This window comes from Conger conger, chromosome 8 (genome assembly GCF_963514075.1).
Source record: "Conger conger chromosome 8, fConCon1.1, whole genome shotgun sequence".
NCBI classification, from domain to species: Eukaryota; Metazoa; Chordata; class Actinopteri; order Anguilliformes; family Congridae; genus Conger; species Conger conger.
The window spans coordinates 6,638,758-6,662,144 of NC_083767.1; the positions used below are offsets into that span (position 1 = coordinate 6,638,758).

Genomic DNA, 23,387 nt, shown 5'->3' on the forward strand with positions numbered 1-23,387 from the left:
TTAAGTAGAAAACTGTTGTGCAAATGCATTTCTGATATAACAATGAAGTTACTCAGCTGCAAGTCACTTCTGAAACTTCTGGAATCCATCCATCCATTATCTGAACCCACTTATCCTGATCAGGGTCGCAGGGGGGCTGGAGCCTATCCCAGCATACATTGGGCGAAAGGCAGGAATACACCCTGGACAGGTCGCTAGTCCATCGCAGGGCACACACACCATTCACTCACACACTCATGCCTACGGGCAATTTAGACTCTCCAATCGGCCTAACATGCATGTCTTTGGACTGTGGGAGGAAACCGGAGTACCCGGAGGAAACCCATGCAGACACGGGGAGAACATGCAAACTCCGCACAGAGAGGCCCTGGCCGACGGGGATTCGAACCCAGGACCCTCCTTGCTGTGAGGCGGCAGTGCTACCCACTGCACCATCCGTGCCGCCCCTTCTGGAATCCAACTTCACATAAAACAGGGTCTCCTTTTGGAGGTATCAGGGGTCATCACTGACACTGTGGTGGTGTTTAGTTTTTCATTCTCTGGTGTCATAGTTCTTGTGAAATTCATGAAGAAACAAAATCAGCCTACACAACCGCTACAAGAGACACGAACAAAACAGATCCAATGTCATACCAATGTGTGAATCATAAAACTTGATTTATAGGAATAGGAAACGCATTTCCGCATATAATAGATTATAGAAGACCACTTAATCGGATAAAGCACAGTGACAATCATTTGATTGTCCCTATGATTTGTGTTGTCTTTTTTACTGAATGCATTAGGCTGACAGCCTGTATGTAAAAATTTTGACAAAAGAAACATAAAAAAAACAAAAAACTTTTCAAATCATACACACACACGCACACACACACACACACACACACACACACACACCATACACACACACACGCAGGTACTGCACACACACACACACACACGCAAAAAGACAATGTGACAAGGGGACCATACCATGGACATTCTGAGCTGTTTTATTGAATCTTTGTTATAAAATGTACACATCTAATAACACAAAGACATGACCGTAAACTCAAGTGTACATCAAGGTGACTACTCTGGTAATAGCTACGCACTGGTGCTAGCAGGGCAGTCTTCTCATAAGGATCTCCGCAGAACAGTGAAGGCTCCCACAAGCCCCTCAGTTTAAATACCCCTCATTCTAAACAGGCAAACGTGTCGACGCAGAATCTTCACACGGTTTCTCAGAACAATTTTTTTTTTATTACTCTTTTTAAATTATCACCCCCCCCCTCTCACCTAATCTCTAATGCCAGGTTCGGCGATGAATAAAGATCTAAGACAGTCGTTTCAAAAGGGCATTTTGTGCCCAGAGGTTGGTTGGGATGGGGGTCAGATGAGAAAGGTTTTTTTTTGAGGGGTTTGCGTTCCGGACCTTCGGGGTCTTGTTCTGGACCTATGCGATCAGCGCTCTGTGAACCCAGCTGCTGCTGACAATACGCTTCTGCACTCGGGTCAGGGAGGCTCAACGGTCCTCACTAATATAGCAGCGTGTGTTCTGGGCTTCTGCCTTTCCCTGATGCAGTCTGCAGTCTCCTCAAAAAAATATATTTGGGCTAAACGAAATATGTTGTTGGGTTGGCAGTCGTCTGACCCCCCTGTATTGTTTTGTTGTGGATATTTGCACATTGGTGTCTGATGATGATAACTAATATTTCACATGGCTACAAAAGAAATTCTATAAAACATACTTTCAATGTAAATTAGCCGTATGACGAGAAATGGATCCACCGTCCTCTCCGTGAGAGACATGTCAGTATTCCGAAATGGCATTTAAACGAATGATTACTCTCCTTCAACTAGGCAAGTATATGGCTGGAAAATGTGTGTTAAAAAAAACCTACCAGTAGGTGTCGCCATTGTAATGTTTAGTCTTTAATGACTTGCCTTCATTTCACTCTGTACTTTCATACATGCCAATGAAACTAGAAGGATTCTGTACACTACAGCAGTTAGGATTATACGGGTCCTCAGCTTCCCACAGAACTTCACTGTTTACTACGGAGCATATCTCTGCTCCTCCTACCAATTCCGTATGTTCCATTCCATATTCGCAATAAATTTTCACAGTTTTTAGTTATTTTCTCCCAGACGATTGGTTTTCACATCATTGGAGCCAATGGCCAGGATCTGAATGAGTCTTTTTAAAACTGAAGGATGCATCAGTGACTTCCTGAAGCTGCAGGCCAGGAAAGCCAATGAGGTGTGAATCGGTTACCCAGAATGCACCACTGCTGAGCGAATCTCATCCACGTTCATCCCCTGCCAATTAGTTTTCCTTTCAGTCTGATTTCCCCAAACTAATAAATGCCCTAATCGGAGACAGCAGTGGCTAATCAATCTTAATGAGAATCTGGGCTGGGATTGGCTGTGAGATGTATTTGGGGAGGGGGTGCCAGAGAATGAATGAGCTTAGTGCAAATCCACTGCAAATGCGGAAATCAATTCCCGTACACGGAATGAACCAGAATACCAGCTCTCTCTTCATTAAGATGTACATGTAGCCTATCACCTGTTTTTACAAGAAGTATCCATAGAAAGAAAATCAAAGGGTTCTGCTTTTAAAGGATTCTGTGAATGTCATCTGTACTTAAAAATAACATACATAAATATGATGGAGACAAATTATAATATACAAGAAATATACACATGTAAAGTTAAGAAACCAGCCTCATTCTACATGGTAGAGTATCATTTCATTCATTGCATACTTGAGGTAAATCAAACTACCTGTGTGCTTCTACTGGAACATCTATTATCCAACATGACAACGGAAATCAAACGGGGAATACAGGATATTCTATTTGGAAAGTCATTATGAACAGAGTTTCAAGTCATTTAAAGTTTATATATATATATAATGTTATATACACTTCTTGGAACTATACAGTGCCAGCAGTCCATTTCGTTTTCAGTTCCTGGGCCGAAATGTGTCGCTGTTCAGGGGTTCGAAAGTCAAGCTTTAAGCAAAGACATTCCGGGGGTTTCACAATGCCCTTCCAGAAAGAATTAGTACGGGCACACAAAATCAAATTACATCCGAAGGGAGGTGTTGACTGTAGACAGGCAACAGGGTGGGTTAATGCCGAGGGAACAGAACTTACAGAGAGAGGGACACGGGTTCAAATCCTCGACTCTGCTCAAGCTAGGTGCAGTACTCCATCTGAAAGTTCTTACCGAGCAGCATGATCAAAGAAAGTCCTTAGGGGAATAACGTACATAATGTAAGCTCAAAAGTAGCCCACAATGATGTCATATACAAAGCACATAAATTATGGTCATTGCGTTGTTGTGAGACAACTTTTAAACACAGCGAGTTCGCGCAGTTTGTGCTTGTGACTTGGTTGTATTGCAGAACAGAAAGCAGACAGCTCAGCTTACAAAAACACAAATGCCAAAGCAGTAATGGACCCGACTCACGAGGAAAAAGGTTTTAGTAAAAGGCCAGAGTCCCGGGTTCATGCATCCATGGACAGTCACATCAGAGGGTTCCATAACCGTTCTACTGAGCGCTAGTTCCAGACTGCCACATTAAACCACAAGGCTTCAATTTGATCAACCAAAACTCTGAGCATTATGCTGTACTTCTCTGTTGGCCGACATGAAAATCTTTCTTTCGTAGTATAAAAATAAAAAAAAAGTGTACATACACAAATAAAAGGTTGTCTAATACCCAATGCTGCAGGCAGCTAGACAGGAGAGCGGTCTGTAAGCTGAAAGAGACAATGCAGTGGAGTGCACAGTGCAGACATACAGGCGGTTAGCTGTTACCAGAGCAAATCTGCACCCTTTGCCTGAAGGACAAATTTTACTACCTCTCCAGACGCTGACAAAAATCAGACGTGACACAGTTAATATGAAACTGTATCGAGTCCCACTTTTACATTTTTTATTTTATTTGGGAATGTAAAATTTTAATTCCAGGTATGAGAAGAAATAAGTAGGTACGGTAACCAACGGAAACGGGGACTTGCCTCGGGCGAAAAGGGAAGCACATTAGTCTTGGAATTTGAAACTAAAGATACATCATAACGTGGAAAAAACCTGACACGCTGCCATTCGAATGAATTAATCAAGGCTTTTTAAAAATGCAGAACTGCACCATTGAGTTGAATATTGAAAATGAACTGGCCTGAAGGTATTTCCAGTGGCTGGGACAGGTATATTTGCACAGGCTTTCAAACACACTCCAGTTTTTGGTGGCCACTCCATCCCACTCCATCAATCACACTGGCCCAGTCAGTTCTGACATCCCTATTGAAGCAGGGCAAACCAGGAAGTAGATGTTCACATTCTAAAACACGAATGCAGGTATTCACTCCAACCATGCACGACACCACCAGATTTCACCAATTACTTTACCTTCCTGGTTCGGGAAGTAAGGTCGTTAGTGAAAATTGGTGGGGGTAGTGCATGTTTGGAGTGAATATCTACTGACACTGTGGCCCTCTGGACCTGGAGTCGAGTCACTCTGATCTAAACAAGCAGCTTTCTGGATCTGAGGCTGGCCTGTCGCATAAAACACATTATAATTCACAGACTAAATGAAAGAGTGATACTCCAAAAGCTAAAATGTAATTACAAAACAAAAAAAAATAACAGTTTGGTACATGCTAGAAACCGGTCATGTTCTAATAGCAATACACAGTCAAGAGACGAAGAGCTTCGGTTGATCAAACTGAAACTGAACAGTAGAAGCGTGAATGCTGAAATATACAGCGCGTTCAGACATTTAAAAGTTCTCTAGTCTTTCATATCTATTAACGGAAAAGGCAGAAGGTCTAAACTGAAAAGCAGCCTACAAAAAGCTTTTGTTTTCTTTTGTAAAAAAAAAAAAAAAACATAAAAGAAAAACAACAATCATAAAAGAGCAAAATGGCCAGACAAGCGTCATTTTTGCATAATACACAGACACATCCTTCCCAGGGTGCTGCTGATGGTGCCAGTATGGGGTACGGAGCGGAACGCTGTTTTTAAGAAAGTGATGGAGATATGGCAGGAGGGTGTGGTGGGGGGGGGACCGGCGACAGAGACGTTCTGAGCCGACCTCAAGTCAAATGACATTTTCAAAGAGCTGCAACGATCGCATTATATTTTCATCCTGTGTGGGAGAGGAAAGAGAGACAGAGACAGAGAGACAGAGAGACAGACAGAGAGAGGGAGAGAGAGAGAGAGAGAGAGAGAGAGAGAGAGAGGGTGAGCTACACCAGTGAGCGCCAAGGACTCGATTCTACTCACACAATACATCACGATCAGAGAGGTGGGGAGGGGTAGGTTTGAGGGGGGGTTGTGGGTACATGACCAGCTGGTAGGCTTGCGCTCGACCGCAGGTGTGTGAGATAAGGACAGGGCCGTGACGAAAAACAGACAGAAAGTGTGTGTGTGTGTGTGTGTATGTGCCAGCCCCCTCCCCCCCCCTCCACACACACACACACACACACAGCGCATACAGAGATGAACCCTTCAGATTATAAAACATTACTGCCATTAAACTGAAGGATGCGTAGCCGGTACAGGGCGTGTGTGCTCAGCGTCTGTTGCAGTCTGTCATTGTGTCCCGTACGGTTCAGTAGGAAGCAATGGAAAAGTCAACCATGTATAATTTACAAACCAGGAGCACATTCATATTACATTAAAGTACGCCAACATACTATATCATATTAATACACCAGACTGATGATAATGAATGATGAAGGAAACTGACACCTGGGCACAATGCAGTAATTGTTCCCGGGCAAGATCAATGGAACAACGTTTTGACACGGAATGACTTTCAATACATTTTGCAACACAAAATTACATTGAACTGTCCTAAACCCCTGAGACCTTCCCAGGTAAAAATGTTGCTACTCCACTGAATCTTTGTGGATCACAAACACACACTTGTAGAAGCTACCCTGTTGTTTACACAAGTCTATTTTCGACACCAAAGAAAGATTACAGAGTTTGCGGGATATCTGCACTGAGTAGAACCAAGAACAGTTGTCCTTGTTCCAGTTTTGGAGGGTTCTGCGTTTCACTCAGGGCACTTATCCAGCTACCTCAGTAATCCTGCTTTGTGATACATGAGGGAACACAGGTCCAGATGTTTGCCCACTGGAAGCCTGTAACACCGGGTTGTCCAATCTTATCTGAAGAGGGCCGATGTAGGTGCAGGTTTCCATTTTAGCCCAGAAGACACTGAGACACCAGATTCAACTCATCAACTCACAATGGTCTTCAATCTAGAGCTTGATAAGTATAATCAGTGTGTTAGTACTTGGATAAAACACAAACCTGCACCCACACTGGCCCTTTTCAGATAAGACTGGACACCCCTGCAGTAACAGATCCTACTCTGCACTCAGGGCCGGGGGGGACGGGACGGGGGGGCGGGGGGCACAGTGGGGGGGTGTTGGGGGAGAGGAGCACGGCTCACGTTTTGGCAGCAGTCGATAAACTCGTCTATGGTCACCACTCCATCCCTGTTTTTGTCCATTTTCTATAAATCGGGGGGGAAAAAAGTGAGAAAAAAGCATAATTCGCTTCTTCTGCTCATAATTAAGACACAAAAGACACACTTGTGCATTTGAGTACACGCTTCACAGAATCATGAAACACGGGACGTGATGGTAAACTGTCCATTGTGCCAATGGATGGTATTCACATGAGGTTTGCCTTGAAGTTGAGAGTGGCGTGGGAGCTGTATCTCAGACATGGGAAGGATGTAAATTTCGGGACACATCCTCAGTAGTGTACCTTTGAATCAGGGGGTGTTTCGGTCTTTCAACACTAGACACCCTCATCAAAGGTGGCCAGATACAGGATGATCAAGCCTGAGCTTGTGTCCCATGCCCAATCATGAGAATTGCCTGGTTGTTTAAATGGCGCAGCATTGTTTCTGTAGAATTACTACAGAAACAAAACAGAAATACCAAGGAAAACGTTTAACAATTTTAACCATGGAAGCTGTGCACAACACCGTCGACACAAAGAAGTGAAGTACGTAATGTGATCGTAATTCACAAATATTTTGGCTTATTTATATACAGCAAAATGCTGCAGTTGAAATAACATCAAACATGTTACTGTTACTCATAGCACTCATTCTTAATATTATTCTTATGAATGATGAATTATGCATGGCAGAAAGAGACATAATTCCGTGTCACTAGGAGGAGAGGACAGAGGGAAAGTGGGAAAGACGGGATCAGGAGGAGATTTTACCTGAAAGAAAATCTCCACGTGCTGTCTGGGTGCTTCATCTTTCAGTATTGGATATGTGCATTTTCCCATCATATCATAAATAGCCTTCATTATGTCTAGCATTTCCTAAAATGAAAAAATAAAATAAAAATAAAAATGAACAGATTAACAGATTCACCTATATAGGCCTATTTCATAAAAGCCCAGAAGACATACAGGTCACAGAGGAGAATATGGCTTCTTAGTACTAGCTCACTTGTAACATGCATGTTGCCATTTGTTGCTAATATTAGTCCATTACTTTTAAGCAGCAATTGAAAACCAAGGATTCCTATTTCTATTTTTATAATTATGTTGAAAAGTCTAATTAAAAAAATACTCAATAAACAATAATAGTCGGGACATGAAACATTCATAAAGCTTGACTATGTTGCCGAATAATATGAACTCAAATAAACAATGTTTGGACTTTTTTCATTACCTCTTTAGTTATATATCCATCTTTATTAATATCATACAAATTAAACGCCCAGTTGAGCTTTTCTTGGACTGAACCTCGCAGCAGAATCGAGAGACCCATAACAAAGTCCTGCAAACAAGACAAAAAGGATCAGCACTGTAAAAACACAGAACTTAGTCTCAATCAATGCAACACTGTCTTTATGAATACTCTTCATAAACACATGGAATGCACGCTATATAAACACATGTAACATACTCTTTGTACACACGTTACACAGCCTTTGTAAACACATGTAATAGCCTCTATATAAGCATGGAATATGCTCTTCATAAATGCCCATAACACTGCAGCACACAACATTCAAAGACATGAAATCCATCTGTATATTGGTGATTAGTCTCAAACAAATGGAACACACCCTTTATTAAACACATGTAACACTCTTTATACATATGTAATATGGCCTTTATAAACTCATGTAATAGCCTCTTCATAAGCTAATGTAATATGCTCTCCATAAACCTAAAATACCCTCTTTATAAACACATGGAACACACCCTTAATAAACTCATGGAATACACTCTTGATAAACTCATGGAAAGCACTCTTTATAAAAACACATCATAAGCTCTTTATAAATGCTCATAACATTGCACCACACAAAGTCCATAGATGTGAAATTCGTCCATATATTCACACTGGCTGGTATTGTGTGCTGGTGATTGAACGTAATGAGCAGTTTGGAGCGGGGGTCACAAGCTCCAGTCCTGGGGGGGCAGCTGTGTCTGTGGCTGCTTGGTGATGTGTTCCTGCATTAAAGCGCTTAATTTAAGTCATTGATTGGCTAAACAGTCTGCACACCAAGGCCCAAATTTGCTGTGGCAGGACGGCATTTTGAGACTCTTTTGCGCATTGTCCCTCCAGAAGGAGTACAGCGTGTTCCAGCCCAGAATGAGGCCATTAAGTCCAGTCAGGAAATAAAATATCTCCAAGGCACTCGGCCTTACCGGAGATTAAAAGGCATAATAATAACGCTGTAAGACACTAATAAACTCTTAACCACTGACATTTCCAATATTTTAATACGCATTATGGTAATATCCAAGCACTAAAAAATCAGTCTGTTTTCATTTATTTCCCGGTGAAATGACACATCACTCCCAGGATGGGCCCTCAGGCGGTGGGTCGACGGTCCCTCCTCGAGAGCTCATAACACGAGCTCCGCCAGTGACACGGGGGTTAATTAAACAGGGTGTGACACTGCAAACAGCTCGGGGAAGCGTTTATAACCCTCATTAAACCTGTGCGCGGGGACGTTCACGGTGCTCCATTAACATGCGTGTGTAATGTCCTCCACACCAAACTTCTACGCGCCCGAAAACAAGCAAATAACCCAAAAGACAGCCCAATAAAGGAGCCAATACACTCACAGCAAAGTTTGTGTTTTAATTATTTATGGCAATCCAGATAATTACTGGGAAAACTGCCAAAAGCAGTTTTAAACTAGCCTTGCAAGTTATGGTACAAAAAACCTCACATATTTACAGCTGACAGATTAAACGTATGACCATTATTTGTATTGCAATATATATTTTGCTTCAACTTCAATTTTGTACCCAACAATGTTTTTTGGAAATAAAATGAAATAAAATAATTAATAAATGTATAGTTAGATTTATAAATCAGTGTAGATGTTGGCAAAAAATCATATCAGCTCAGTGCACCAGTCCAACAGGAAGTCAGAACGGTGCGGAAATCCACATACTGTCAGGCCACTAAAGGAGTCAGGATTCAGGAAACAACTTGATTGGACAAGGATAAGTGCTGAATGTGTGACTTACCTCAAAACTCACAGAGCCATTGTGGTCCGTGTCGAATGCATTGAACAGAAAATGTGCATATGTCGATGCATCTGAAATGAAGCAAGAATCAAATCAGTGTTCGGCTGCTTCCTGTACATCCTATGAATAATCTCACACGTCTAAAACCGTTCAAATTTACAATATTTCATACTGCAACTCGCTGGTTCTGAGAACTCACGCTTTGAACAAACAACGCGCAAAATTTAGCTCGTTTCACACGGAAACTAAAAACTTCTTTGTCATTTCACAGGGAAAAGACAGTGGATTGTTACTGTTTCCTGGAAAGAGACGATTTTCACTGTAATGGGAAATAGCAGGCACTAAGATAGCCCAGTCATCAGCCTTTGTGTTTGCCCAGCTTTGTGTGATTAAGCACGACGCCTCGTTGTAGCGGACAGAGAAAAAGGGTTAAGAAGACCAATTACCGCCGATGATAAATAAACTGCCAACTCCTTTTGTGCGCTAAACTAATAAACCCCGGCACAAAAAGCACAAACGCATTATACAGGCAAATTCAGCCAAACAGTTTACACAGGGTAATCCGTCTGTGTCACCTACCCCCTGTTTTAGGGTTGACTGCAGAAAATACTGTGGATATAAAAGATACCAGGCTTTGAAAGCACAGTTACACGTTTCTGGTGAATTAAAAACTCTAGTTAACTGTGCCCTCTGTCAGTGCTGATGTACCTTGAGTTATGTCCATGGGCAGTAATGGGATAGAATGCTTAATTACAACTTCTGTGATAACTTGGAAGCAACAGGCCGAAGTGCGTAATCATTGAAGATTAAATCACTTCACGTCAGCCACAGGATTTATTTTAGAGACAGAAGAAAGGACACCAATGTCACAGAATCTGCACAAAGCAATAACCAACGACACTGACTGCATTTAGAAACAGCACATACATACAACACATTACAGTAACATACCCCAGGCATGTAGCCTTCTGTACAACCATAAGAAAATTAGCTGATTACATATTTATTGTCATAATTTTAACTAATTTCATGGGCAGTATTTCTCAGCACATCTCATTCAGATCACCTCACGCCAACAAGAACAATGAACTAATCATAAAAATAAGTACGAAGTGTACTGTGAGCAGAATGCACACTGTTCTAAGTAAAGTACAATAAAAAGACACCAACAAAAAACTTAACTAAATTATTTAGGGTCTCTCCTAACTACAAACTGTTTTGATCAAATCTCAAGCTTGTGTTTTTAAAATGTTTCAATCAATTATTTAGGGTCCCTCCAAACTACAAACTATTTTGATGAAATTGCACGCTTGCGTTGGTGAATCAATTACGGTGTTGTTGGAGAGAGTCTGAAAGCAAGCCGCAGTGGTGGCGGGAACAACGGTGATGCAGCAACATGAAGGAGAGACGGCAGCTGGGGAGACCAGTCTCACAGTCCGCCAGGCCCTAAAATGGCCGCCACCACCGAAGACCTGAGGGGCTCTCTAACGAAGCACGTACAAACTGCCTGCAAACAGCCGCCTTCTCAGGTGTTCGGTCTGAGATACCGCAGTGTCCAGGCATAGTCGAGCTAGACTTGGCGTGAGATCTCAGAAACTCTGAGAACAATAAAAAAAAAACTGCCCCAGAATGCCGTTCTCCAAGAAAACAAAATAAAACCCAAGAAGTGTGTTTGGATGCGAGCTGGGATGGACCCAGAAATGCTTCATTCACACACCTACAGTAACGGCGGTGGCAACGTACCTCCCTGCGGGAAGAACTGTGAATAGATGTCTTTAAAGGTGTCCTCGTTCACGACCCCGCTCGGACATTCCTGAAACAAACACAAACGCAGAGCAGTCAGTGTGTGGAGCGGCTTGCCAGGCCATGCAGCAGAGCTGGAGACCCCCAGAGCGAGACCCCCAGAGCCCCACAGAGCTCCACAGAGTCCCACAGAGTCCCACAGAGTCCCACAGAGTCCCACAGAGCCCCACAGAGCCCCACAGAGTCCCACAGAGCCCCACAGAGCCCCACAGAGACCCCCAGAGTCCCCCAAAGTCCCACAGAGCCCCACAGAGTCCCATAGAGTCCCACAGAGCCCCCCAGAGTCCCCCAAAGTCCCACAGAGCCCCCCAGAGTCCCCCAAAGTCCCACAGAGCCCCCCAGAGTCCCCCAAAGTCCCACAGAGTCCCACAGACTAGCCCAGGGTGTTAAGCCTAGGCGCAGCGCTAAAATGCACTATAGGTACATAAAAATGAACCATTAGCCTGCGATATATAATTCATTTGTACATTCTTTGCTTGGAAAACACTCATTTGTACCCATTGAGAACATTACGGTACTTTCAGGGTACATTCGGGAAATTTGACCCTTGAAGAACAATGCACTTCCACTATCGCATTAAAATCCATACTCTGGCCTAACCACACTCCCCAACTCACTTGATCTAGGTATTTCTAGGACCTGGCTACACCCCAGTATGTAGTAAAATAGCCAATGCTAGCTGCCCTACTTTGTACAGTAGGTAAAAGGCTAATGCAATCTGCCCTACTTTGTACAGTAGGTAAACGGCCAATACTAGCTGCCCTACTTTGTACAGTAGGTAAACGGCCAATACTAGCAGCCCTACTTTCTACAGTAGGTAAACGGCTAACGCTAGCTGTCCTACTTTCTACAGTAGGTAAACGGCTAACGCTAGCTGTCCTACTTTCTACAGTAGGTAAACGGCTAACGCTAGCTGTCCTACTTTGTGCAGTGGGTAAACAGTGAGTGGAGACGGGCTGAAGGGCCCGTTCTCCTCGCTGTGTGTTTTTATGTTCTTAAATACACACGGCGGTCAGGTTTATGAGGCATCGAGTCGTGCGTATAAACAGACGTGCGTCTTTGGGCCAACGCACCGCCCAGAACACGCCACAGAGCCAGTGTCAGCTCGAGAACAGCAGCGAGGCAATAACCATCAGCTTAAGTTCCCCGAACATGCGGAAATCACAAGTGCGCGGGGTATTAGCAGGGTTTTACCGGCGCGTCTGCAAATAGATCCATCACCGCTTAGAATGAGCTTCTAGAAAATTCTCCGCAACTCCGAAATTGAGAAGGAAAAGCAGACTCACTGCTAAAACGATAAAAGGTAAAACTAAACTCCTGAGAAAGTGGACACAAAGTGGACGTTCTTATGATGTTGATATGAATAAACAACAAATTCCATAATCATTATGGAGCAGTGGAGCAGTGAATGTACATTACATTACATAACATCAGTTACTCAGCTGACTATTTTATCCAAAGTGACTTACAGTTGATTAGACTAAGCAGGGGACAAACCCCCCCCCCCCCCCCCAGTGTAGCCAGCTGGTTCCTTGTGGGAAGGTAGCAGCTGAAATAGTCTGTGGTTGGGGTCCTTGATAATCCTGTCTGTCCGTCTGTCTGTCTGTCTAATCACCTAACCCAGGCACATTTCCATACCGTTATGGCTGTAGGTTCCCCTGCCAAGCATTCACATCAACCAAATTTCAGCCTATTGTGTGCCAAGGGCCAGCTTTCTTTCCAAGGGGGAAAGGGGGGAGGGGTCTGAATTCCCTGCCTGGAAATGTTAATCACTAAAATCTATATTCTCCCTCAAACACAGGAGCAATTCTCGCTGAATTGGCCATTATCAGTGGGCAGACATCCAAATCTAAAGCACAAATTTGTGTCTAACCTTTTTGAGGTAATATCACAGACAAGGTAGAACTACCAGCATCAAACCAAACAAAAAAGGCTGTTTCTTTGAGAAACCAGACATTAACCATTCAGGGGAAAACAGCACAGCAGCATATGGAGAATATGAATGACAAAACCCAGGTAAAATATTTACTGAATTAAATTTAGAAACAGTAAATTAGAGACCGTCTGACACGAAGCTCACCTAGAAAGGGTAGAAATGTGTCGTTAGAACAAGAGAAAATGTGCCAGCAGACCTGGGGGAATCGCAGTAAAACACTGGAGTTAAGCCCACGGACTCCCAACACAGTCAGGGAGTGAAGATTTCACAACTTCTCAGACAGGGGAAGCAACTGGAGGCGAACATTCGGCCATTAGTACGCCTCAGCGTCTTCATGGAAAAAAAGCCAATCCCGCACTGCCCCCCCGAATACAAAAGGAAGGTAAGATTTCTTAAAATGATGCCCTCTAGCCTGGGATTGCTTTCTGAACTCTGTCCTCTTTTCCTCCCCATAGCATTCCTCCAATTTTTGGAATGCTCAGTTCTTTAACGATTGTGGAAAAAACCCTTCAGGTGGTTTCTGAAACTCATGGGCAAAACCCATTTGCCTGCGTCAGGAGCCCTCTGGCCATCAGCAGAATGCAGTTACGGTATAATATTACCCAGCTTCCCCCATTCTGTCACATTCGCAGCGACCGTGTTCGACCGCTCTTCATTTACCAAGCAGCACGAAGCAATTCAGAAAGCGTTCACGAGCGGAGAGACCTGACCATGACCATTCACCTCTCCAGCACACTGGGAAAATACATTTCCCCGCTTCTTTTCATCACCCGGATCGATACATTTTTAACACCGAACGCCTTCGGCGGAACGACGACTGAATCAGTCAGCTGAAGTCCTGCAGGTTTTCCAGCAGGATATGTTAAAGTAAAAAATGTGGTACACAATTTACTGAGCAGAGGCTTAAAATGGCCACATGAACAACTGTTACACTGATGATGATGGATGAAGGGGCAATAACGTTGAATAATGCTGACGTGGCAGCCCTGCAATATGAAGCACCACAGAACTGCATAGTTTCACAGAAATTATGGCTCACTTGACTGCAAGAAAAGCAAAAATGACAAAATGCATCGTTTCTGCAGTGCAAAGCTTGAGCACATTAACTGAATTACTGAATCAGAAATATGTTCTAAACTGAAAGGTCTAATGCTGAGGTCACAATCACTGCTGGTGACTGAAAACAACAGAATTTGACAACACTGAAAACATTTTTTTCACAAAATTCCTTCAAAGACGTGTAAATAAGGTGTAAGTAAGAATAACCTGTTAAAGAAAAAAAAAAAGAATAACATGTTCAGAAATCAGTCTAGCCTGAAAAGGGGGATGAGGAACAGGATATCATTCATAATACAAACACTAATGGGCACTTTCATTTTTGCTTAGAAAATGTTATTTGGAGGGATACATTAAGAATAAAAAAAGCCCCAAAGATCCAGAATAAATAGATGGCTGATCTAAGATGGCTTTAATGTGCATATTGTCAGCTGAAGGAAAACGGATTGCGGTACAGGAGCTCTCCCTGTTGTTTCATTACCATGAATCAGACTGTAATTAGCCTGCGCTGCTCATTTTCTATCAGAAACATTCCTTATGAAGTGGACCTTCAGGAAACCCAAAGCATATCAGGCTGTTTCTTCCGTAACATCAACCAGCAACGAGTCTGCTGACCATTCTGTGACTTGTGTAATAAACCATATTCAAATGCAGACTTGAGCGGAAGAAAATAGATTTTCCCCAGAAATGAACTTCTCACTACATCTCCCACACATGCCACTCATGTTAAAGAGCCGATTCCAGATGATTCCACATAGTAATAGAATACACAATTATTCCTAAGTTCATTGAAATGACTACAGCTGTCAAAATAATTATTATATCTGTAGGGTCATTGTTTTGAATTAGTGAAAGTGAATCCTATTTAATTTCATATTGAATTGAATCCTATTTAATTCTTCTGTTTCAAAATGCCACCAGTTTCATTATTATACAATAACAAGCTTGTCGTTTCCATACAGTAGTGACTTCATTGGTTTAAGAACAGTGGGAACTAGGATGCATCTTTTAGCTCTTTGAAAAATAGAAAGTAAGATGCGTCTTTCTCTTCCATAGACATGAGAACCCAGAAATCCTAACCAGAACGCTCCAATAAAAGGACATGCCAACTCGACAGAAAGCGCAGAGAGGGAGGTGTAATCGTGCCCCACTTTTACCGCACGGTTATTTACATTAAGCCAGGGGTGCACAGCAAGGGCCGATCTGCTTCAGGATTTTGTGCCAACATCTGCTCTTAATTATTTAATTTGCTAATGTCTTGAGCAGATATTTGTACATGGACCAGCTACAGCTGCAGACTGCTAGTGTATCCTAAAGATTATATTGTGCTCAAGTACAGGACTCAACCAACATCATATATAGAGCTTTTATAGAGCTGTCAGAAAAATAAATGAAGGTAATTTGTTGGGGGAAAAAAACCAGCTCACAGACCGGCCCTCCAGGACCAGAGTTGTGCACCCCAGCAGGAAGCCCACAGTCGATCCGGTGGAGGTTAAAGCCGTACAGCGGCAGTGGTTCTCAGAAGAGCGGTAGCACGTCTCCGCGCTCACACACAAACGGACCTGCCAGGATCCACTACGCAGCTGTGCATGGAGTAGATCAGGCTGCAGGGCAGCGCTTGAACCGGCGCGGAGCGTGTTTGTGTTACTCTCTGAGAGCCCCGTGACGCGTGGGACGCCCCCCCTTATTAGGCAATGGCAGCAGGGGAGAGACGGAGGGACAGAGCAGGGCCACGCGGATCCAGAGCGCTCCATTTCTGGAATGCGCTGGCGGTAAACAACGGGAAGGTGTCGCTGGGTTTGACGCTTCGCATGCGTCCAAAAAAAAAAAAAAAACTAATACGGATTAATGAAAGGAAATAGTAGACTCTTCTGTTCCCAGAAAGGAAAACAGAAGGATGTTTAAAAATAAGGGATTCAGGAGCAGCTGGGTGCTAAGACACACGACAGGGGACTGCAGGAAGTCAACAGCGATGACGTCTCCTTGCTCCCTAGCGGCCTCCCGCAGGTCACTGGCTCAAGCTGCACATGAAAGGTCCTCCTCCTACTCATGTCTGTGCAGGCTAAACACTGGCCTGTTTGGAGTGAGCGCTCTCGTTCTCCGGCCCTGTTTTCCGAATTCACAGCAGAAGGCGCGGCGAAGAGTGCAGCTGGTGAATACGACGGGGCCGTTCCAAAAAAACATGCGAGAAAAAGAGGGAGAAACCATTTAAAAATCGAGCAAAATAATGCCTGACTGCTGCAATTACGCAAATAACCCAACAGGTGGAGAAATGGGGAAAATATCAGAATTTTTCCATTACGATTCTGGCATTCCGTCGGGTCCCCGAAGCCATTATTGTGGTCACAGCGCAGTCTGAAGGCATTAGTCCCGAGCAGCGAGACGCAGAGTTTGCATATGAATCGTGTTCATGCTGATCAGGGCCGTAATCAGAGCCCAATAGGCAGAACTGTGTCCAACTGCCGCCATTTGCCAATAAAAGTAGATCGCTTGTTGAGTTTCGGCCTTGGCTTGTGATGTAAATGCTAAATGGTTGGCATTGATATAGCGCCTTTATCCAAAGCGCTGTAGAATTGAGTGCTTCTCATTCACCCATTCATAAACCTACACTCACACACCAACGGAGATTGGCTGTTATGCAAGGCACCAACCAGCTCGTCAGGAGCAATTGGGGGTTAGGTGTCTTGCTCAGGGACACTTTGACACACCCAGGGCGGGATCGAACCGGCAACCCTCCGACTGCCAGACGACCGTTCTTAACGCCTGAGCCAAAGTCGCCCTTATGCCCTTATGGCTCGGCGTGTCGATGTGTCATTGAACTAGAACATTCTCCAGGACAGCGTGCAGTAAATTTTATTTTATTTTTGTGGGGTTTTTTGTGGGCTGAAGTCTCCTTGGAGGCCCCTCAGGGTAAAACCCAGCGCAGCAGCTCTGGTGTGGATGGCAGTGAGGCGCTAGCGGGGCTAAATTAAAGTGATAGGGGGCGCCGCGGCAGACGCAACGCCGTCGCCATGGGAATCCCGCTGCTCTTAATGACTTGCGGACGTAGCGCTTTGAGGAAGGAGAGGAAGAAGGTTCAAAGAGCCACTTTACTCCAGCCCCCAGGCTGCAGCTCGGAACAACTAACGCTGTTTAACCCTTTGAAGAAACGTAAGGCCTTAAAATAAAAAAATTATAGTATCCTAGTTCCTTTTAGTGTTTGGGGCGCTTGTTTCGACCCGATTCCTATCATGTGAGGGTTTTCCCGAAGTTCTGTTCCAGATTTATGATGATGAGGGCTGCCGTCACTGGCTTATCCTCCGTCATCGTGGTCAAACGCCTGCGTTCAGCCTGCAGAACCAGCGGATTCAAATCTAGCCTCAAACAACGATATGCTTTTAAAAATTAAACTGAAACCAGTCAGAGTCTGACAAGACAGATTTCAGTGGGATGTACATCAATGGGACTCTGTAGTTCGGCAGAGTTACAGCCAATTAAAAGCACCCTCTTTGTGCTGTCCATGTTGCCCCTGACTCGTACACACCGCTCTTGCCAGAAGGCAATAATTACCCTCTTAAGACGTATTAAGAGTCCATTCGTCTCACTTACACACACCGATCATCATTTGTCTGCCCGGGAGATAAACAGAAGATAAATGTTTAGACTATCTGTGAATATAGTTAATTTATTCCTTTATTACATTTCATTCCTTAATCCATTTTTTCACCATTTTATTTTCCTGAACAGATGTGCACTTTTTATGGAAAAGGAGATGGATGCTTAAATCCTATATACTGTGTATGACATAACACTTTTTTATTCTGTTTCACTGTAACTTAAGAAAATTTGTGGTACAGCTATGTATGAAAAGTAGAACATCATTTTTAATCTCATGATTCAAAAACACTCAGAGACAGGGTTCTCAGGCTTGTCTCCATAGAGGAACCATTTTTAGTTCTTCATGGTTCCCTCTATCATAGATGCGAAGTGTGAAATCTCCCACACAAAGAATAATTCAACCTAGATGGGGTTCTTCTGTGGAATCACAGGGTTCCTTTTGGAACCATTTTTTCTGATAGTGTATGAAAAGGCTACACACCTGAGCTAGGAGTGATTAAGTTGCTTGTCTGGGACCTGGAAGGTTGGTGGTTCAAGCCCCAGCATAGCCACAATAAGAACACTGTAAGCTGTTGGGCCCTTGAGAAAGGCCCCTGCTTAGTCTAATCAACTGTAAGTCGTGTTGGATAACAGTGTCAGCTATGCAATGGAGTCTCCCTGAAACAGCAGATCAGGATTATTGTGCGTTTCACCATCATGCATTCTGCAGACAACTGGCAAAAATGGGTCTGATGTAGACGCCGCTATTAATAAATACCAAAATATGTAATTATGACAGTCTGAGGGATTCGAGCCAATGTGAGTACGGATAAATAATGGATGTGCAAGAGAGTCCACATTCGCTGGGTATCCATACGCAGAATCAAACCACAATCAAATCAGGAAATCATGCTGCATTAAAGAGGAAACACTTCGGCCAAATGCATCTGCAACCCTCAACTGACAAAGAAAGAAACAATAAATAAGCAAAGTGTTCTTACCAAATTTATTCTCCTTTTCATTTAAGATATTTAGCTAAATGTTTTTTTATCTGGAGTGAACAAATGTATAACGTTGTTTTGCATTCTAATCACACAGCTAACACAAAATATTCTCACAAAATTGCTGCCATGTAGAGGCAATGCTAGAACATTGACAAAACATTCCAGCAACCCTGAGAACATATCGTTTGCCGGGAAAGACCAGGTGCCAAGTCCTTTGAGTGTCAACTGATAGGGTTAATGGCGTAGGCAACCTAGGAGTGAATGCATAAACACACAACATGAATTGTGGAAGGACTGAGAACATCGTTCTTCAAGAAGCAGCTGGGTTTGAACATACAGTTTTCAGTGCAGCATCGGTGACTCAGAAAGCCATAAAAAAATTATCAGAGTTCAGCATTAGGCCAGCCAAGACGCAGTTCTGTTCCACCAGTACAGAATCAATCCAAGCGCATACAGCTGTACACAAGGCAATTCTGTCGAAGTTACCCCCCGAAGTGCTGTTCTTCCTCAGTTTGCATTATTCGGCATCTGACAGACGGTCTCTCTGTGCCCCACTCCCATTACAGAGCGGCCATTTTGGAATTTGTCCTCAGGCCTGTGAGCCCACATGAGATTGCTGTAACTGCCTCCCGCTTTTCACGGTACAGTAGTTTAGGATCTCTTTTCGGCCAATCACGGCCAAGCTAGTCCTGCTGGTCCCATTTCAGTCCACGGCAGAAGATAAAATGCTTTTGACATTCACATTTTTCTTTTCACTCACTGTCATGTCATTAAATGCAGAACCTTTTGACAAGAAGTGAATATTCACATGCTGTTCAGACTTTGAAACTTTATTTTCTCCGATGAATTCTAAGTTGACGGGTTTCCCTCCTTTGTTCGGGCCAATCGCAGAATCTCGCTTTCCTAACTAAAGAGCAGCACAGAAGTTCAACCGCGAGTGAAATTGCCATAAATGTTCGACGAGTGGAATTGAAAGGGACGGCTGCACACCGTGAAATTACAGCCTTTTACTCCATCAGTAATCTCGCGTGGCATCATAATAAGCCCGTCTGTCCTGACGATACCTGCACACCAAGACACTCCGATCAACGTGCGATTGGAAACGGCTTATTAAAAACCCCATAGATTACGCAGCCCTGTTGGGAAGAACGATTTAAGGGACGAAGAGGGGTTGCAGCTGAAAAGCGATTGTGTGTGGAATCGCAACGACAATCGGTCCGCAAGCGCATCACGACCATGCGCTGAATAAAAGCGCTAACTATTAGCATCGCACCATGACGGCATGGAAGTCTCGACCCTGCCACTGTGACCATGGCCGTCAACGCCAGGGCCGGGAATTAGCTCTCTTATCTCCCTACATGACACTGTGAACCAGCCCAAACCGCTCAGAACCAGCCCAAACTTCCAGAAATTGGCCCAAACTGCCAGAAACTGGCCCAAACCACTCTGAGACGGGCTCGGTAGGTCCAAACTTAGTAGGTCTGAACTTTCATGAACGTTCTGCGATGTCACTGCCGCTGGACTATTAACTGGCCTTAAGACACCAGCAAAGAGCAAATGCTAAGCAAATATAAGTGGTGGTTTGAATGGTGGTTTGAGAAAGTTACAACTGCTGTGCCACTCTAGCGCCGATGTTGTCGAGGGCTTTCTGGAGCGCTGTTGCCGATGAGGCTTTTTTAAACACTGCTCAGCGTCAGCGCGGAGAGGAGAAATGTACAAACGGACAGCGCAGCAGCAAAATAAATGCTTAATAAAGGTCTTAAAAGTCTTAAAAGACCTCAAAGCCTCATCTCTCGAGGCAGTGTATGTTTGAAGAGAGGGGGAGCGGCTGTTTGTGCAGAGGCAGCAGGACTTTCGGATGTGGTCGTGGCTTAAGGAATAAAAGACATGATGAAAGCTAAAATGAAGAGAGAGAACTTTAATGACAGAGCCCAATAGCATGCTAGGCCCCAAGCAACCAGCTAATTAAAACCAGCCTCCATTTTGTGTCGGGACTTATTTTGAGTCACCCATGGCAGTACGCTAATGAACGATCTTCCCAAGAGTCTTGGGGTCCCTGCATACAGCCAAGGGCTAATTCACTGAGGGCAAGGTGGCCAAACATTTAGGCTGTTCTCACATCTTTCGCAGTTCCACAGAGCATGTTACAAGCACAACTGGGCATTCCTAATTGGGAGTAAATACCGGCAAATTATTCAAACAGATCAGACTGAGACCGTGTGTGTGGATCAGTAGCGGTTTCTGAATGTGTGTGGAGTAGACACAGTAGACACAGTGGCTTGTGGGGCGCGAGGCGCTGCTTACGTTTTTGAAGCCCCGGTAGAGGATCTGCAGCTCCTTTCGGGAGAAGCGGGTCTGCGCCTCCAGCTGCTCCAGGCCCTCGGGGCGATGCCGGACCGTGGACATCTCCAGCTCATCCTCCACGCTGTCTGCAACAGAGACACGCCACCGTCAGACCGGCTGGGTCGGTCCAAACCACTCCAGACCGTCTGAAACCACTCCAGACCGGCTGAAACCGCTCGAAACCAGCTGCAGCTGCTAAGAACCGGCTGAGACCACTCCGAACCGGCTGATGCTGCTTAGAACCGGCCCAAGCCGCACTGGGTAGGTCCAAACTGAAGCCGCGCAAAACCGGCTGAAACTGCTCAGAACCGGCCCAAACCACCAGCAACTGGCCCAAACCGCTCAGAACAGGCCCAACATCTGTCAGGGACCGCCACAGCGTCCTGCCGCTACCTCCCGCTGCGGTCCCCGTAAAGCGCACGCCATTTGTGCTGTTCCACGCGGGGGATCAACTAAAGGCCTTGCCAGCTGTGAGGCTCAGAGAAAAGCAAACACACTGTATTATACCAGACTCCTAAAACGGGACACAGCGCAATCCCCAGCATTAAATCTGCTCTAAACGAGTTTATGCGCATCTAATAGGGCCTAAATATACTATCTTAGAAGTTATTTCATCCCAATTATTTAACTGTGAGTGTAAATGCGAGCAGGCCGTCTTCGGGGGCTGTGAAGGTCTGTGCACTTCCTTTGGAACAGATGCCAACTTTGCTGAGACGTGAGGCGTGCAGTCATTACACAATCTATGACAAATTAAGCAGAATCCAAGCTGAAAAGCAGAAGAGACTGCGGCCCTCCTGGACCGCACTGACTGTGCAACCGCCAGCAGACGGGAGGAACGTTACAGGCCCGAAAAATCTCACAGGTGACTGTTCAAAGGCCGCTTTCATTTCTGTGCACCTGATCAAAGGCATGAGGAAGACGAGACAGACAACAGAAACATTTCTCATCTTAAAAAAATTACAACAACAAGGCATTCTGAGGAAGACCACTCTGCTGAAACGACTCCTTGTTATTGCACACCGTTTTCCCATTTTAATATATGATATAACAAACAAATGGACACTTGGAAGATATGTTCTTGAAGATTAATACACATTAGCCATACAGTACTGGCATTTCCTTCTCCACAGAAAAACCTGACATTTCAAAAAGCCCGAGACACACGCCAGCTTCCTGTGGAAGCGATGTCACAGAATGGCCTGGACAATGCCACCCACTCAACATAACCTGGGAAGCAAAAGCGTAACCTCTGGAGAAATGCTTAACTGGGCGAATAGTGATGACCATCCCTCCCTCTCAGCCCCTTAATCAGAGGTGTGGGGTGGTCATTTCACTCCCGTGCGTCGCCATGCCTCCTGATTACAGACTGCGCACATGGACCATCCCGCACCGCCTCAACCACCAAGGCCAAACCAATCACCGTCATCCGGGGGTGTCAGTTACCTGACGCAGGTACCCGAACTATAAATACCCAGCCATTGTGTGAGCCGAGATTAGTTCATTAGTCACAAATATGAAATAGCATTCGAGCCCGAAGCAATTATCTCAGCAATATGACACAAACAAAGGCTTCTGGACTGGGGGACTGGCCAAACGCCGTTACAGAACCACCCATTGTTGGGGTTCAGAGGCGGCCATTGTTGCAGCTTTGCATGAACACAGGATGCATTAATCAACTTCAGCAGGGTAAAATACTGCAGCGTTAGCCTGCATAGCCATGGAAAAAGAACGAAGCCAGTGCGTGAACACGGAAACTAAACCACTGGCTCTCAATTGGTCGGTCTCAAAGAACACAAGAGGAAATCAATCACTGGATGTACAGATTGCCTGCACACATTCAGTCTATTCTCATTAAACCCTTTCCCATTACAGCATACATACTACTTACTACTTATATATACTTACAGGACAGTGCAAATGCAGCAAATTACAAAAGATAACATTTCAAATCCGTATTTGAGCAAGTCAGGCGAGATTATAATAAGGGCTCTCTCAGAAATGAAGTGGTGGTACATTTTTGGTACATTTTTGTTCTTCAAGGATCGAATTTCCCGAATGTACACTGAAAGTACAGCAATGTTCCCTTTTGGTAAAAAATTAGTATGTTCTCCAAACAAAAAAGGCAGAAATGTATTATATGT

The 23,387-nt window shown here is 44.3% G+C and overlaps 1 protein-coding gene across 1 annotated transcript in view; it reads right to left on the reverse strand.

Moving 5' to 3' along the window:
• Window positions 1-976: 976 nt before the first annotated feature.
• Window positions 977-23,387, reverse strand: part of kcnip4a (potassium voltage-gated channel interacting protein 4a) — a 97,637-nt gene continuing 75,226 nt past the window's right edge. Inside the window, exons 2-8 of the mRNA XM_061252909.1 lie at window positions 21,208-21,332; window positions 11,272-11,341; window positions 9,529-9,599; window positions 7,706-7,813; window positions 7,246-7,350; window positions 6,458-6,520; window positions 977-5,140 (exon numbers count right to left, since the gene is read on the reverse strand). Coding sequence (XP_061108893.1) covers window positions 5,093-5,140; window positions 6,458-6,520; window positions 7,246-7,350; window positions 7,706-7,813; window positions 9,529-9,599; window positions 11,272-11,341; window positions 21,208-21,332 — 590 coding nt within the window. The 3' untranslated portion in view covers window positions 977-5,092. The remainder of the gene's footprint in view (window positions 5,141-6,457; window positions 6,521-7,245; window positions 7,351-7,705; window positions 7,814-9,528; window positions 9,600-11,271; window positions 11,342-21,207; window positions 21,333-23,387) is intronic.